Source organism: Argopecten irradians, chromosome 1 (genome assembly GCF_041381155.1).
Source record: "Argopecten irradians isolate NY chromosome 1, Ai_NY, whole genome shotgun sequence".
NCBI lineage: Eukaryota > Metazoa > Mollusca > Bivalvia > Pectinida > Pectinidae > Argopecten > Argopecten irradians.
Genome location: NC_091134.1, coordinates 53,909,574 through 53,928,623, shown reverse-complemented (window position 1 = coordinate 53,928,623; position 19,050 = coordinate 53,909,574). Strand labels below are relative to the sequence as shown.

General features: G+C 37.3%; 2 protein-coding genes and 1 pseudogene across 5 annotated transcripts in view; all 3 read right to left on the bottom strand.

Annotated features, from left to right (window-relative positions):
* Positions 1–156, bottom strand: part of LOC138333317 (ferric-chelate reductase 1-like) — a 28,807-nt gene extending 28,651 nt beyond the window's left edge. For all 4 annotated transcript variants that reach the window (XM_069281618.1, XM_069281661.1, XM_069281628.1 and 1 more), the window contains exon 1: positions 11–156. The gene's annotated coding sequence lies outside the window, so the exon portion shown is untranslated. The remainder of the gene's footprint in view (positions 1–10) is intronic.
* Positions 157–6,253: 6,097 nt separating this feature from the next.
* LOC138333309 (glutathione gamma-glutamylcysteinyltransferase-like) lies at positions 6,254–11,635 on the bottom strand. The gene is made up of 2 exons (XM_069281606.1): positions 9,422–11,635; positions 6,254–8,622 (listed from the first exon to the last, which is right to left on the bottom strand). Exons 1-2 carry the CDS (start codon positions 10,059–10,061, stop codon positions 8,471–8,473), a joined length of 792 nt encoding a protein of 263 aa, XP_069137707.1. The 5' UTR covers positions 10,062–11,635; the 3' UTR covers positions 6,254–8,470.
* Positions 11,636–14,198: 2,563 nt separating this feature from the next.
* Positions 14,199–18,498, bottom strand: LOC138333301 (52 kDa repressor of the inhibitor of the protein kinase-like; annotated as a pseudogene).
* Between the last annotated feature and the right edge of the window lie 552 nt (positions 18,499–19,050).

Here is a 19,050-nt window from a genome sequence, read left to right as displayed (position 1 = left end):
GTATATCTACCTGTTTTCTTTGTTGAGATTCAATCCACGAGCATTCGTCATGTACGATCTAGCGGTCAGTAGAGATCTGATACTGGACCTCGATGACCAGCAACACATGACACCCAGCTGGGCGGTACCACAGCGCGGTAACCAAGGTATGCTATATGTGTTTACGTGATACTAACTGTCTGTTATAATCTTGGTGTTCCCACTAAGCATTATCAAATAACAACTTATGGTAAGAATACCGGTAAAATTTATTGTTATTATATTTCATATCTGATTTATTGTAAGACAATAGATCCATAATTTAAGTCGTGGTAAATTACCAAGACTTTCTCTGTGTTATCACTGAGATATGTGACAACACGTGTGGTATCATACGTTATCACGTTTATGGTGTAAATGTTTATGACTGATTCATGTGTCAACATTTGCATGTTCGTATGATGTTCATAAATATTGAGAATGGGTTAAAAAAAGGAGGGGGGAATGAAGAATGAGAAAAGATATCATTCTCTCAGTAATACCATACTCTTATTTTGATACAAAATAACGATTGTGTATAGATTCAGTGCTGTTGGATTCGGATGCTATGATCGATTCATCAATCTGCTTCCCTCAAAACACTATGTAGCTTTTTTGTCAACACCAATTCGATATTCATTAAAAGTCATTATGTTTTTACAAATCAGATTATTTTTGTGGCTATTTGGTTTCGCATTTTCATGACTAATTATTTTACTTTTTAGAGCAATTGTGCTTAACAGTCATAAACCTAGAAATAAGGATGATTTTCTGAACATTTTAGTCCCTGTAATGGAGTGTTTATGTTCAATTAAATCATCATCTGCAAACCACCAAAGATATTTAATCTCATGCATGCTGATTAACGGTATCGAAATCCCACCCTAATGAATTTATTAAAAAAAAAAATTAAACTATGGTACAAGGGAAGTAAGTCATGTTTCCCTGTAGAAAATTTGCAACCTTCAAACATTTTACATGTGTTATTGTTTAGCACACTAAAAGATGTAGAAAATGTAGATGGTGAAAATAATCAATATGCTCTAAGAAACAATAACGACTTTTGTATTCCAAACTATCGACTCTCCTCCACTCTCAAGTCTTTCTTACCTTCTACTTTAAGAAACTGGAATAATTTAGATAATGATATTAATTCATTACCCATTTCTTCTTTTAAGATTGCACTTTCCCAACAAATAGTCTCTCATCGACCAATTTATTTTAGCTATGGTGACAGAAAATTAAATATTGTTCACACCAGATTGAGGCACAAATGTAGCAATCTAAATGACGATCTTTTTCGTTCAAATATAGTCGAAAATTCTCGTTGTACAAACTGTGGAAATCATTGTGAAAATGCTTATCACTATTTCTTAGAATGTCCTAATTATTTAGATGCCCGTACAAAGTTAATTAGCGAAATTAATGAGCAAAATCTGGAAATACACCTTAATTTGCTGCTTTTTGGTGATGAAAATTTGGCTTTGGAGGTAAATTGTAAAATTTTTGAACATGTGCAATCGTATATTAGGTCCAGTGGAAGATTCTGAACATACATATAAGCTTTAAACATACAACAGCATTTACTACACAATTATTATTAAATTTATTTAAAGTAATATTATTTGATTTGTTTAATCTGTATAAGATATCTAAGTCATCATGTATAATATGTTAATTGTGTTATAATGTTAGGAGACGGATGTTTAAGTTGGAATAACTTGTGCCTGATCCTTTTGTGTTTTACAATAAAATGTGTTTAAAGTAAAAGATGTAGATTAATTCTTTGGTATGTTTTGTATTTGGAATTCTCGATTAAAAAAGGATGAGAAATGATCTTCTGATATTATCTGACATAAATCACAATCATACTGCTGCGAATCCATAGATTTGGTTTATATAGTAGTGTCACTACTGCTCCACGGCTAACCACTATCATTTCTATCCACCAAATGAAATCTCCAAGCCAGGAAAGAAACAATATTTCGAAACATTATCACCAAAATCATGTTTCTTGTTTATTGAAAATATTCCTCTTGTGTTCCCCCCTTTTTTATTAACGTCACATGGCAGGCATATCCATGTGATATTCTTTTTTGATAAACGTCACACCGCAGGCATATCCAGGTCTTCCAATAGCATGCATTCCTTTGACAAATGAAGCAACCTCTGAACATCCCTAACATAATGTATGTTATGTTTTCCAATCAGGTCACGATTCTCTGGTATAGGGTATTCTTAGTTTTATAACGTGATCTCGAAACGACCCCAACGGGATAGAATCATCGGCTCTTGATGATTTTACATTAACAGTGATTTTCTTACTCAATAATTTCAGGGGCCTGTACATTTTCAATTTGGAAAACACTTCATTACATCTTTGTTTTATATTTCAAAGATTTTTTTTTTTATTTGGTAAAATATTTCCCCCATGGTCCACCTCGATAGCGTTCAAAATCACCAAAAGTGTTGTGAGGCCACAGAAAGTCGGCTTCATTTGGGTAAACTATTGTTGTGCCATTTTGAAATAGCATTTAATGTGGCCCGACTCTAGTTCTTCCGTGAGAGCATCTTTCCTTCTGTAGACGAAGGCGATACAATTCTCTGATAAGTCGCTCCGATAGACACTGGTTTAAAGCTAGAAAACTTAATCTTCGTTTACAGAATGGTTCCTGCGTATTCGTTTTTATTTTCATTTTGTTTGCTTATTTAATTATTTTGTTGTTGTTTTATTATTTTGATAGTTTCATACTTTGTCTGTGTTGTACAAGTTATACCTTTTGTACTTGCAGTATTCACGTAAGAACCAATTGGTTTTTAATCATTTTGTATTTGTCATGAGTTTGTATCAAAAATGAAAAAGATAGAACTCGATAAATTTGGTGTTTTTTTAACTCATACAACTCATGAAAAACACTATTTTTTTTACGGAGAATGAAAGTTGAGCACATTTGCGCGAAAACTCCGATAGATAAAAGAGAAAAACATACCACATTATTACGGTGGCTGATTTATGCCATTTCGTCTTTTCGCCCCGAAAAGACGAAAATTAAATATCTTAATTCTCGTCTTTTCGTCTTTTCGCCCCGAAAAGACGAAAATTAACAAATTTAAATTGAAAAGACGTAAAGTCAAACACGAAAAGACGAAAGTGAAGCAAGCTTATTAGCGCCTTCTCGTCTTTTCGCCCCGAAAAGACGAACTTCAACAAACCTTAATTTTCGTATTTTCGTCTTTTCGCCCCGAAAAGACGAATTATAAATACCTTAAATTTCGTCTTTTCGCCCCGAAAAGACGAAAATTAACAAACCTTAATTTTCGTCTTTTCGTCTTTTCGCCTTTTCGCCCCGAAAAAATACAAATTACAGATATACTTTGTCATCTATCATATACGACGGAGATTATAATGTAATTTCTAATGTACAATTATGATGAAGACCATGTCATGTATGTAGTCAAAATGTCTTTTCAAATAATACACAGTACATTGTACCTACTGATTGACTGTTACAATTAACTGTATTTGAGCAATTTCTAGGTACAAGTCCTTCCTTTAAACTCAAAGTCTTCACGAGTTGTCTTTCATAAATTATTTTGTTAACAAGTTTATCCGTGGTTAAAACGCTTTCAAATATTACCAGCCGACAACTTTTTTTAAGTTGTGTAGGGGAGGCAACTCCTGTAAGTGCTACGTTTAGCATCTTATGTTCATTATGGTCCTAACATATACACGGCAATGTTTTGATAAGCGTAATTGCTAAAGAGGGCGATTAGAACACAAAAAATAAGATATTAATTAATTTTTAAAAATGTATCAATCACACTAAAGGATTTGCGGAATGATGAATCTGTTAGTGGCACGTGGCATATGCCACGTGTGAAAAATCTACGTAACTGCTGTAAACAAACATGTTGACTTCTGTTTTAAAACTTCTAATCTTAGTTATTGATGAAGATACTTGTAATACTATCAATTTAATAAATCTATTGTTATCATTTAAACTACTTTGATACTTCCATATTGAGCAATTAAGTCAATATTAAGATAAAAAGATTTCAAAATGACTTCCACACCGGACCGGAAGGCGAAAAGACGAAAATTAAGGTTTGTTTGATTTTCGTCTTTTCAGGGCGAAAAGACGAAAAGACGAAAAGACGAAATTTAAGGTTTGTTAATTTTCGTCTTTTCGGGGCGAAAAGACGAAAATTAAGGTTTGTTAAATTTCGTCATTTCGGGGCGAAAAGACGAAAAGACGAGAATCAAAGTCGCTAATTAGCGTGTATCACTTTCGTCTTTTCGTGTTTGACTTTTCGTCTTTTCGCCTCGAAAAGACGAAATTTAAATTTGTTAAATTTCGTCTTTTCGGGGCGAAAAGACGAAAATTAAGGTTTCTTAATTCTCGTCTTTTCGGGGCGAAAAGACGAAAAGACGAAAAGACGAAATGGCACAAATCAGCCACCGTACATTATATTCCTGCCTTCCATAATTGAACACTGGCGCAAGATTACTAATTGGTGCGATAGTTGTTTTACACTAACATAATGACCTAGACAGGAATGAAATAATTCTTACTATAAAGTGGTCGTGGTTTTCATCTCCATGAAGTAAATTTTAAGAACGAGTCAGGTTTCCCATATGGGATTCGAACTCGCGACCAGAGGAGGAAGGCTTGTGGTAATATGTCAATACAAAACACTACATTGATCGGAAGGCACTAGTAGAATCTATCTCTCCCAAGTGAGAAAATGAGCGAGACAGTGATGTTTTTGGTAATCTGGCTCTGTGCTGTTACATACATGTGTAAAAAAAAGCAAATAAAAAGTGTTTCAAATTAAAAAAGAATATGTCATTACATTTTAACCACTCGAACACCAAAGCTCAAACATAAATTAATTTTGAAACTTTAGCATGCATTTGAATTGCCTGTTTCATTTCTGTATCAAATACAACTACATTACATCAGGTGATATACATTGAAAGAAAATTTTAGACAGAAAATCTTTTTTAATATTCATTCCCATAGCAAAATAAAGTATCATCGCAAATTGTAGTTATTACAATGCGAGTTTTGAAAACACCAGGGCCCAGTTGTTCAAAAAGTGATTAGGCTAATCACAGGTTTACGACGCGAAAAAAAAAATACTGAAAGGTTGTTTACTTAGCCCTGAATCCCATTTCCAGAAAATGGGGTAATTAATTTTAAAATGCTCTGAACACCACAAAAATCATCCGATCTGAATATTTTTTAGCTTACATTGAAGACAATTCCTTACTGGTCACTATGGTATATGATATGATGGGATTATGGGCGAATGTTATTTCATGTCGAAAGTTGAATTACGGGGATTCGTGTAAAAATCGTTAGTCGGAAAAGTACACGCTACATCCCTAGGTCACGATTCCCTAATGAGCACAGACCGAATAATATCGCCATCCATTCAACGAATGCATCCCTGAAGTGCAGATCCTCAATATAAACTCACTTACTTATAAAAATTTCACATACGTATCCCTTAGCGATCCCCACGCTCCATTTATTGTCATGCAGAACAGATGATCACCGATCTCGGCCATTTTTTGTCTGTCGTCTCCGATTTGATACAAGCTCTCTGATTGACTCCAAGGAGCGAGTGGACCAATCAGAGAGCCCATAATCCCATCATATCATATACCATAGTGACCAGTAAGGAGTTGTATTCAATGTAAGCTAAAAATATGCCACCATACAGATCAGATGATTTTTGTGGTGTTCAGAGCATTTCAAAATTAATTACCCCACTGTGGGCTAATCACAGAGTAATAACAATTTTCAAATCAAGATAAAAATAATTTCTAGTGATAATATCTTTACAATATTTTATAGAATTCTTCAGAACTCCATAATTTGAAATGGAAATTATACTATTTAGGTGCTAATCCCCTTTTGAACAATAGGGCCCTGGCGTATGAATATCAAAGTAAAAAGGATGTGTGACACTACGGTTTACGTGTTTGTATTAGGAGCCATATATTTTAACTTTTAAATGATGAAACAGCTGGGGTCCATTTGTGACATGCAAATTTCCTTTCTGAATTGATTATCTGGAGTGTTCAACTTACAAATGTATTAAAATGTGTCTAGCATTAAAAACGGTATGTCAAACATCTCGAGCGCTCTAGAATCATATTTATGCATGATCAACCTAAATCAAATGCAAAATTGTGAATTGACAAAGGGCCATCTTATGAAGATGATTTGGTTTGTTAAGTTTTACGTCCTATTAACAGCCAGGGTCAATTAAGGACGTGCCAGGTTTGTTGGTGGAGGAAAGCCGGAGTACCCGGAGAAAAACCACCGGTCAGCGGTCAGTACCTGGCAACTGCCCCACATGGGATTCGAACCCGCATCCCAGAGGTGGAGGGCTTGTGGTAATATGTCGGGACATCTTAACCACTCGGCCACCGCGGCCCTTCTTATGAAGATGATAACATAACAAGAAAATAATAAAATTAATATCATGGTGTATTTAACATTGATGAATCAAACATTCAAATTGTCACATCATAATAATTAGGACTTGATACTCATTAAACAAATACCTGGATACCATATAAAATTATCATTGAAATAAAACATTGATCACAATATTTACATGTATTCTCTTTTTAAATAGAGAACAATAGAGAAAAAAAAGACTTTAATATAATTTTTAGTTATTATACATCGATTCTGAAACAAGTTATAAACTTAAACAAATCACTTCAGATGGCCTACATGTAAGCCATCCTCGATACTCCAAGGTTTACTATCACTGACATTATATCCACCCATGCAATATGTCGAAGCAAAATTGAAGGCAATAGAAGACACAGGTAATTTGGTCATTTGATGTACATGAAAAAATCTAAAAACGTTACACAACGGATGACTGTGCGACTTTGAAGTTGCTATGTAATCTTCAAAGGAAGTCTCTGCAGGCCTGTGCTTGGTCAGTTGTTTTCTCTTGAACTGTCTTGCCTCCAGTTTCGCTATGCGATAGTCCAAGTGTGGATTAGCCCGAGATACTCTGGCCCTGACACCAGGAATAAGCCGACACCGTTTGGTAAAGGGCCAGGTCATCTCCGATTCAGACTACTTACAGAATATTACCACCGAGAATAGCCACTTACCTTGGTCTTTTCAACAAATGAATAATTTATCTACTCATAGCCATCAATTTCATCACGCATGCACGTTCTATAGTGTCAACACAGTATTTTCTGCAACTTTAAATTTCCCTCGTCGTCGTCGCCATTTTCTCGTAGTATGCAAATCACCTTTAATCTCGACGGATTGCTATATTTGGGTAGATATAATATTCATTTGTTGAATAGACTAAGGTTAGTGGTGCTTCTCGGTGGTCAGTCTGAATCGGAGATGACCTGGTCCGATACCAAACGGTGTCGGCTTATTCCAGAATTTCGAGTTCTTCTGCGCTCTGGCCCTACGACAGACATCTATCTGTCATAATGTCTAAGTCTAGTGTCAGGGCCAAAGTATCTCGGGCTAGGTAAGGATATAACTTAGAAATCCTTGGAGTATCGAGGACGGATGTAAGCGAGCGAGGGGTCTTAGAGCGGGAAGAAACTGGAGTGCATGAGAATACTCACGTAATTGGACAGGTGACACCTAACCTTTTATTAAAGATATTTTCAAAAAATGTATCCTTATAGATCTAAGTTAACCGTTCGAGAAGGAGTGTCGTGTTTTTGATATGCTGTGTCGAGAATCAATACACAAAATTGTAACTTCTAAATGAACCATCGTAGAACTATGACACTTAATTTATTTAGATATTCTTTGTTGATGATGGAGTTCAGCTGTGCCAGAAGTGCATTTCTGCTACGATAGACGTCCAGCATATTCTAGTAATCAATTACTAAGTTTCATGCTTATAACCAAAATAGCACATTTCTTATGTATTTGTGCACAAATCCGCTGAGCTATAATGAATTACTAATTTTCATGCTTGTAACCAAAAATAGCACATTTCTTATGTATTCGTGCACAAATCCGCTGAGCTATAATGAATTACTAAGTTTCATGCTTGTAACCAAAAATAACACATTTCTTATGTATTTGTGCACAAATCCGCTGAGCTATAATGAATTACTAAGTTTCAGGCTTGTAACCAAAAATAGCACATTTCTTATGTATTTGTGCACAAATCCGCTGAGCTATAATGAATTACTAAGTTTCATGCTTGTAACCAAAATAGCACATTTCTTATGTATTTGTGCACAAATCCGCTAAGCAATAATGAATTACTAAGTTTCATGCTTGTAACCAAAATAGCACATTTCTTATGTATTTGTGCACAAATCCGCTGAGCTATAATGAATTACTAAGTTTCATGCTTGTAACAAAAATAGCACTTTCCTTATGTACTTGTGCACAAAGCCGCAGAGATAAAATGAATGGACGACTTTATTCTAGTTGACCATTATAGGTTGGTATTCATCAGCAAGTGTACCACTTCCTTTATCAACAGGGAGCGCCGAGGATAGAGTCTTGTCACAAGAACACGTTGATGGTGTACTACTTTTCTCGATATTTGACAAGATGCAATAACCTCTTGGTTTCCCTGCAAATTAGAAGATACAAAAGTTTTTACACAGCCCGTATGTCAGTGGAGTAATCCTCCCAGCGTTCAAATCAAAGGTGGCAATACTCTATATCATTTCAGCAAGGAGTTACCATGTGATCGTACCGACTATGATCCCCTGCCTTAAAATTCCAGTGGATTGTTATATCATAAAAGAAAAAGGAACATGCTTTCAATATCATGGCACAAATCCATGTTACACCAAAGTTATCACATATTCTATAACAGTTACTTCCTTTTTTATAAGATTAATTGTGATTAGCCCGGAAAAGTAAAAACTTTGGAATATTGCAGAATATTATAGGCCTAACGTCTGAGATTTTTATAATTATTGTTTATATCCACCTGTGAGACTATTTGATATAATCTGATATTTATCACTCGTGATAACATTCATTAAGCTATCTACAATGTTTTTAATTAACTCGTCTGTATACTATTTTAAAGCCCTATTTCCAGTTTACACACCAATTACGCTTAAACTTGATAACATACTACTTACAATGAGCGAATTAAACTTGATTAAGAAATGTCAATGAGCATAGCATAACCTAAAACAGGATGATCGTTTAAACCGATTTAACATAAATACGTAATTTAACAAATCAATCTAATGCCCGTGGCTTCTTCTAGAGGTTTCATAGCGTCCCAAATGGCTGTAAGAGGAACCCAGATATATAAACAGCAGATCTTTAGAAGAAATACAGGACTGATTAACATCCGCTTACCCATGAATTGCTAGCTGAACTCAATGAACTGAACTGATGCAATAGTTTACCTGTGCTTTTATCGAGAGGCTTCATTGCTTCCCAAACAGTTACAAGAGGAACCCAGTGTGGAGGGTATTTGAACCGAGCCGTGTCCATCACCAACACGAGGTCTCGGTCCGGATGGTATCCTCCTACAGGGGAAAAGTGACCATCACCTGTCTGGCCAAGCGTTTTCCTGCTATATGATAAGGCGATGAATTGGTCATCTTGTTTACTTAGTCTTGCTACGTGATCTCGGAACGTTTCTATCGAGGCGGTATCGTCTACCCTGGTCGATTCTGCTTCGAGGGAATTGCAACCAGCCATGCAAATAAACTGATCGTCGGTGATGCCTTTTTCTTTAATGATTTTGAATGGAACACAGCATTCTAACATGTTCTCATTGTACCATCTCCAGGGACTTTTCCAAATCTTCCCAGGATCCACCTCGAGAGCGTTCAAAATCATTACAAGAGTTGTGAGACCACAGAACGCTGGTTCTGATTGAGTACTGAATTGTGCCGCCATTTTGAAATAACAACCCATGTGACCCGACTCGAGAGCCTCTTTGAAGATTGTCTTTCCTTCTGCTGACGAGAAAGCGATACATCCCTCGGGCAGACTTCTCCGATAAAACTCAGGTGCAGCTTTCGTGTCTTGTGATGACATTTTACGAATATAAATAAATTGTTTCCTGTTGAAATAAAAATGAAGAAATGGAAATAATTAAAAATAAAACAAGCTTTTCGCATATTTTCGAAAAAAAGTTCATGCAAATAATATATTGTATTTCTTGATAAAATTATAAAAAAAGCCATCTGAACTGTATCATTTTTAAGTCTACTAGACTTTTTTGAATGAAGAGAAGTGTTTAAACCTAATTAAGTACGGAGATCAATAATTCCTGTTCATACATATAATTCTTCTACAACATGTTATGATAAATTGGCGATTACATAATAGCCATATTAACGGAACAAGAGAGGCTAAAATGGTTACAGGAGAATTACAGAAAAGGTGTAAATAGAACTCAACACCATCAACAATAGCTAGAGTACATAATCTGTACAATAATAATTTTTTATTCATTTTTAATGCAAACGATAATTTTGGGTGTAATTGCATGTGAAGACATTACGCAAATACTACATTAAATCAGATGTTAACATTGATAAATTCACTTATTCACTAAAATGTTTAAAAGCCAGTCCGGGTGATATAAAACTAATTTAAAGGGACAATTCAGTTTAAGACACAATACAATTTTCATATATAACGGAAATTAGTTGGTTTTACTGTGATATGCCAGAAAAGCCCATTGTGGTGAAACGTATGCCGAATCCTGGACCTTGCCAGTGGAATAAAGCAACGTTTGTCTAGAACTATTCAAATCGCTCTTACAGTTGTGTGATTACCTTATTAGGTGCATGGTCCTGTCTAAAAATAATTCCATTAACTTCGGTAATTATGTAAATGCATTTGTTTAAATAACGTGACATTGACTCGGGTGTGGGTTCAGCGTACATATTGTACGTGCGTAACCGTATTTATGATTTGGAAGTCCAACGGTATCAATTAATATACTTAACAGTGTCGTGGAATTTGTCAACATATTTTATTATGTGTTTCATAAGAAATAAAGAACAATATATTTATGCCATATTTTGTTTCGTGGTTATGTAACAGGTATGTTCAGAGGCTTTCTCTGGTATGATAAACACAAGTACTATACCACTTTGAATACTATTTAAACCTTCAGAAAATATATTTTTCGTCTGCTATTATACACTTTAAAGTATAATTAAGCTTGAGAAAAAAATGACACGCTTTGTTGAATAAAAATACATGTGACAAACACACTGAAAAGAAAAAATTACACAATTAAGTCAAATTATAAACAGGATAAATTAACACAGTGTATGAACGGAAGTGTATAGTATTTTTGTATTAGTGATGATAGTGATGAGCATCTAATCTACCCTTGTACGTCTGTATCGATTGGTATGTACATATTTAATATCGTTGTCGCCCAGGAATTACGTGATAAAAAGTGAGCTTTCCATGTATCAAATAATAAAAAACTAGATTTACGCAACTTTACACGTTTTTGTAATGAGATTTTTTGTGATAGTGACTATACAGTAATTTTTTAATTAAAACAAGCGACTATACAGTAGAGTAACAAGCGACTATACAAAACTAAAAGATATGTTTTAGTCATTTCTTATTACGAATGATGAAGAATAAAGAAACTGTAAATAAATAATTTATCAAATTACTCATACAAGTTACAATTATAACATATATTTCTGGAAAAACGGGGAAAAACGCAATTTCCTCCGAAAACACATCACATTTCTGATCGTAATTCAGTGATTACACTTCGATTCTTATCTATTGCTAACATTATTTTCAAAATCATGTTCATGAATTTGTTAATATACATGTTATGAGGAAGTCTATAATGTTAAACATATTTGTAGTTACGAATAATGCCGATATTTGGTGTTTTACCGACCTGTACACCATGCCTGTTTTCATTCATCCCGCTTCCATACTCACAAGTGACTATACAAAAAAACAACTAATAATTATACTATACAATTCCGTTCATACACTGTGATTAGTGGACCAAAACACAAGTATCATAAATTATGGCAACGCTTTCGTATCGGTATCATTACATTATTGTTCATTCCATCTTTCATCAAAATAATACTTAATCTTCGTATCTTCCCTGAAAGCTGATTTCTTTCAGTTTAGATTTCAGTCTTCGGAAAAGAAAGATATTCAATGTAAACCATACTCGTGGCATTCAATCTAGATACATATAGGCTATATATTCAATTTGTATCTTCAAACTATTAAAATTGGAATCAAATCAGTTTTAAAAAATCACTTTAATTTTAAGTGCAATTCACCATTATAGTGTCTCTACAATAAATATATTAAAAATAATAAACATCAATAAGTACTTAGACTGAATCAAGCAATAATATTTTGATGCTTTCTGGATAATCCTTATACATGCTCACCTGTAAGAAACAGTGGGGACGGTCTAGAGAAGGGTCCCTTATACATGCTCACCTGTAAGAAACAGTCGAGACGGTCTAGAGAAGGGTCCCTTATACATGCTCACCTGTAAGAAACAGTGGGGACGGTCTAGAGAAGGGTCCCTTATACATGCTCATCTGTAAGAAACAATCGGGACGGTCTAGAGAAGGGTCCCTTATACATGCTCACCTGTAAGAAACAGTCGGGACGGTCTAGAGAAGGGTCCCTTATACATGCTCACCTGTAAGAAACAGTCGGGACGGTCTAGAGAAGGGTCCCTTATACATGCTCACCTGTAAGAAACAGTCGGGACGGTCTAGAGAAGGGTCCCTTATACACGCTCACCTGTAAGAAACAGTCGGGACGGTCTAGAGAAGGGTCCCTTATACACGCTCACCTGTAAGAAACAGTCGGGACGGTCTAGAGAAGGGTCCCTTATACATGCTCACCTGTAAGAAACAGTCGGGACGGTCTAGAGAAGGGTCCCTTATACATGCTCACCTGTAAGAAACAGTCGGGACGGTCTAGAGAAGGGTCCCTTATACACGCTCACCTGTAAGAAACAGTCGGGACGGTCTAGAGAAGGGTCCCTTATACACGCTCACCTGTAAGAAACAGTGGGGACGGTCTAGAGAAGGGTCCCTTATACACGCTCACCTGTAAGAAACAGTGGGGACGGTCTAGAGAAGGGTCCCTTATACATGCTCACCTGTAAGAAACAGTCGAGACGGTCTAGAGAAGGGTCCCTTATACATGCTCATCTGTAAGAAACAGTCGAGACGGTCTAGAGAAGGGTCCCTTATACATGCTCACCTGTAAGAAACAGTCGGGACGGTCTAGAGAAGGGTCCCTTATACACGCTCACCTGTAAGAAACAGTCGAGACGGTCTAGAGAAGGGTCCCTTATACATGCTCACCTGTAAGAAACAGTCGGGACGGTCTAGAGAAGGGTCCCTTATACATGCTCACCTGTAAGAAACAGTCGAGACGGTCTAGAGAAGGGTCCCTTATACATGCTCACCTGTAAGAAACAGTCGGGACGGTCTAGAGAAGGGTCCCTTATACATGCTCACCTGTAAGAAACAGTCGGGACGGTCTAGAGAAGGGTCCCTTATACACGCTCACCTATAAGAAACAGTCGAGACGGTCTAGAGAAGGGTCCCTTATACATGCTCACCTGTAAGAAACAGTCGGGACGGTCTAGAGAAGGGTCCCTTATACATGCTCACCTGTAAGAAACAGTCGGGACGGTCTAGAGAAGGGTCCCTTATACATGCTCACCTGTAAGAAACAGTCGAGACGGTCTAGAGAAGGGTCCCTTATACATGCTCACCTGTAAGAAACAGTCGGGACGGTCTAGAGAATGGTCCCTTATACACGCTCACCTGTAAGAAACAGTCGAGACGGTCTAGAGAAGGGTCCCTTATACATGCTCACCTGTAAGAAACAGTCGGGACGGTCTAGAGAAGGGTCCCTTATACATGCTCACCTGTAAGAAACAGTCGGGACGGTCTAGAGAAGGGTCCCTTATACATGCTCACCTGTAAGAAACAGTCGGGACGGTCTAGAGAAGGGTCCCTTATACACGCTCACCTGTAAGAAACAGTCGGGACGGTCTAGAGAAGGGTCCCTTATACACGCTCACCTGTAAGAAACAGTCGGGACGGTCTAGAGAAGGGTCCCTTATACATGCTCACCTGTAAGAAACAGTCGGGACGGTCTAGAGAAGGGTCCCTTATACATGCTCACCTGTAAGAAACAGTCGGGACGGTCTAGAGAAGGGTCCCTTATACATGCTCACCCGTAAGAAACAGTCGGGACGGTCTAGAGAAGGGTCCCTTACGCGTTTGATTCGTTGGTTTTAATTTTTCATGTGTGAACCTTTAGCCGGGTACTTAAGCTTGGACTGAGCAACTCAGCACTTTAATAACGCTATAAGGTACGTCTCTATGGTCATACATGTAATCACATTGTTTGAATTCTATTCTAATACGTAATGCATATTAACCTCAGAGTCGGTTTGCAGACACGTGCAACTTGTGAATCCTGAGCCGCGAAGCGATTCACACTGCACGTGCCCAGGTTCACCGATGCACACATACTTTATAGGTTTAATATCCGACTAACCTGGCGTACCAGAAAGATGCAGGGCGAGTGAGAATCCATGAATCAGCGGCGTAGCTAGGTTTGGAAAGACCTGCATGCTTGGGGGTGCAGGGGGCGATAGCCCTCTCCTCAGGGTCCAGGGGCGAAGCCCCGGTGGGGGGTATGGGGGGGGGGCGAAGCCCCCCAGAAGCTGACGGGAAATTGTTACAATGTTGTAACTATTTTACCTCTATGGTAACTACAAAATATATCAATGGAGTTCACGATATTTAGGTTTATAACCATGCAAATATAATACACAAAATTAGAACATTAGTGATTTTACATACATTTAATCGTACTAGACTAAACAAACAGCAACTTCCTCGACTTGGCTGCGGCAAAGTCATCCACGGCCCCTTCAATGTCGACCTCAATGTCGCGATGAACATGGAGCACACCAAGGGCAGAGAGTCGCTCTGTTGTCATCGTACTCCGCAAGTACGTTTTTATTCTTTTCATTGAACTGAATGATCTTTCAGCTGATGCTGTTGATGTTGGCATGCATAACAGAATACTGAAAATGGCGCGAAGATTTGGATATAAGTCCCTATTGGTTTTGTCAATTACTTCACAAAGATCTTTCGGTCGCTCTGTGAATGTAACTGCTACCCATCTAGCTTTCCAACGTCGAATTTCCATCAGATATGAGGCCTTGTCAGATATGTCGGCTTCAAAAGCATCATACACAGCGTCGATGACGTCAGTAGTAAGGTGCTGAAGTTTACGTGGGAAAAGAGACTCCGCTTTGAATCTACCTTCGCTTTCCAGAAGTCGTGTTTTCAGTTCAGACAGTAAGTGGTCCAGGAAAACGTAGAACAAACTGACTTTCCAGTACTGTTTTGGATCTGGTATCTGGTAGTTTGCACGTTGCTGCTGTCGTCCAGTCTGTCTCGGCACACAGGGCTGAATACCGTAGCCTGCGGCTATACTGACAGCCTGGTCATACAAATCATCCCAGACACTGTCATCAGCACGTTCATTTGTAAGCATGTTAATGACAGTTCTGCTTTCCGCGATGGCTTCAATTAGGTCGCAATCCACCGACTGTAAATGGTTGGAAAGACTAACCGTGCCGCTGAGGATGTGTTCTGAAACAACTAGGCCAATAATGAATTCGAATCTCAAAATCGCAGCCAATCTCCCGCCTGCTTTGTCATCTCCGTCGTTCTTCAATGCCTCTAAACTACTAACAACTACATTGAAAGCAGCCTTGAATGTGTGCAGGGCGTCAGCACGACTTGACCATCTTGTTTCACATAATGTTCGTAGCTTGGTTCGAGTCTCCATTTGATCCCTAGCATTCTGGTTACCAAAAAGCTCGTCTTTAAATAGGTGAAGTCGCTTTGCTGAATAGTCGAAGGCAAAAGCAATATCTTGCACTGTACCCATGATGGTACGTACACAGGCTTGGGAGGATGAATGAACGAGAGCAAGGTTTAATTGGTGTGATTTGCAATGTACATAGTTTGCTTGTGGAGCTGTTTGTCTGATGAGCCTGTACACCGCGGAATTTCCCGGACATATTCGATGCCCCATCATATCCCTGAGCTCTTAATTTCTCGATGTCAAGTCCAAAGTTCCGGAGAGCGTTTAGGATTATCTGAGTCAAATTCTCGCCTCTGATACTTTTTACATGTATAAAACAGAGAAAGTCTTCTTTGACACAGATTTCACCATTTTCTGTTGTATCAAGGTATCGAACACACACTGACAATTGTTCTTTGGTAGATTTGTCTGTACACTCATCTGCCAAAACGGCAATGTATGGTGATGCCTTCATTCGTAAGGTAATTGTGTTTGTCACACGAGACGCCAGTAATTGAATCAATTCATTTGTACTTACACCGTATATTTGGGTTAGTGATATGATCTTGTACCACGGGGTCATATGCACAAAGAATATTCAAAATTGCCCAGAAGTTGCTCTTTTCTTCAGTATGCCCTCTAATGGCAATGTTTTGCCGACCGCAGAATAGCAACGCCTCGATTATTTTTTTCAATATGTGCCTGTTTCTGTCAACATCTGATTTGTGCGAGGAGTCGAGTTTTGATGCGATTGACTCGTCTTTTCCCGTCATGATATCCATAAAATGGTCCGCCAGAATTTGACATCCATGGTGTGGAGTGTTTGCGCCCTCGTGACGTTTGACGTAAGTTGACAAGTTGATCCAGTCGTCTACAGGCGATACAAATGGCCTCTCTTTTCCAGATTTATCGCCAAATATAAAGCAGTACGCGCAATAAACTGCATCCTTGGAGACAGAATAACGCATCCAATGGTGGTCTTTTAACCAGGTGTGATTGAATTTTCGATCACGGCCATGGATTTTTCTGAAAAATAAACATGATGCTATAGCGCCGGATATCAAATGCCCCCTTCCGGTTTGTAAACGTTAAACTATTAATTTAGCACGATAGAGCCTATCGGTTAAACTGTTAGTCTGCTACATCAATCAAAGCCGATGCGTTACCGTACCAAGAATACCAGGCCTATTCCTATCTTTAACTTAATGCAGAAGCATTTGGAATTGCACAAAAATGTCAGTGGATTCTATAATATACATGTTTTTGTTTGTGTGTGTGTATGTTTTCACAGATTTTTAAAACCTGTCGCTCATCAATAATAAACGATTAAATCAACACAGTTTACCAAAATTTAGCAACTGTTTCCTTGAAGAAAAATACTTGCCGACTTCGATAGTACATTAACTTAACGCTGGAAAAGTCGTAAGTGCCATCTACAACAGTAGGCCTATAGCTAGGCTTAATAGCTAATACTATATGCACTAAAACCAACAGGCCTATTATCTTTCGCACATTTATACAAACTTTAGTTTCCCAATCTGACTTACCTTTGTGGAAAAGGATAATTGATCCATTCGACTCCAGTTTCTAGCAAAACCACTTTCTTTGTTTGGTCAGACATAGGCCGGCAGTCTCCGAGATCAATGCAATTCGGACTCTCTTTGGTTGCCAAAACAGTTTCTTGGTCCGATTTAGTACATGACGTAAAAATATTTGGACTATTGTGAGCATCATTAGTGTTTGCCGATTCAAGATCCACATTGGCTTGTGGGATTTTTGTGAAGAAGTCTAATATTTTCTTCGACATGATTCAAACATCAGCGCATTACAACTTTGTAACCGGAAATATATAGATTATTCTAATAAAAGACAAGTTGTCCTAAATGAAAAATATCCGGAATGGCCAATCTTCACTAAGCCTTTCAAATGCAAAGGTATGTTAGGCATACAGTCGGTCATATCACGTACATATATATACATCATTTGTATTCTGCAGCGTTACGTGTATACAAATGGTTTTTTTTCTGACTGTACAAAAAAAAAGTTAGTAAGATTATTTTTGCATGCTCAAGCATGCAAGCATGCATGGGCGCTACGCCACTTTGAATCAATGATTTTTCTTTTTAGAAGAAAGCATCAAAATTTCCAACATAACGTTTAATTGGCTAACTCAATCGGAACTTATATCTGCAATATACACTGTATAAACAGGACATGAACAGTGTACTGTCTTATCACTATGTGTTTATTAGGCCAAAAAAATGTCTGTTTAGGGTCACATTGGCAAAAAAATAGAGTCGGTAGGTCGGGAGGATTTTTTTTAATGTCTTCGCTCTAAAATGATGGCCGGAACCGGAGTCTGAGATCGAAATCCCGACTTTTATTTTTTCGTAAAAAAGTGGGGAAAAAATAGGGTCGGGGATAAAAAAAATATGGTCGGTTGGGTAATCCTAAACAGACAGACTTATTATTTTTTGGCCTTATTACTCACTAATCAGTTTTCTGTTTATAGTTCTCTCCCCTCTTTGGAACTATTTTTTCGATGAACATTCTTATAACGATTTGGTACGACCGCATGATCACAAACAAAACATCACTGATGGTTTCAACCCCCTCTGCACCTACATTGTAAGTTTACATCTGTAGTTAAGTGAGTACACCTCTGAGAAGTCAAAAAAATTTTGTATTAAACTTTTTTTCTCATATAGATTTTTGGAAAAAGGAGTTCATACCATAAAAGAAAATGGAAGAAAAAACATATGTCCGTGTGCTTGTTTTTGAGCTTTTGTCACTCAAAGACACCTAGTTGACAAAATATTGGATTTTATGGGAATTTTGCCGTTTTGACCATATAAGATAGAGATTAAAGCCATAATTTCCTAATGAGGTGTTTGATATGTATGAATGTTTGTAGAATTCATTTTCTAGTAGTCTTCTTTAAAAATATACCAGTTTTGATCAATTAGACTAATATTTTTTCTCAGAATAACAACATATGCTACCCCTACCCCTTAATTTTGAGCTACAAAATGCACCATTTTCAGCCATTTTTGCCAAATTTAACACTTTATAGAAAAAGTTCTGGTATTAAACTTTTGTTATTATTTTGCATATCAATAGCGAAACGGTTGTTCTTTCTAAATCAGGAAGA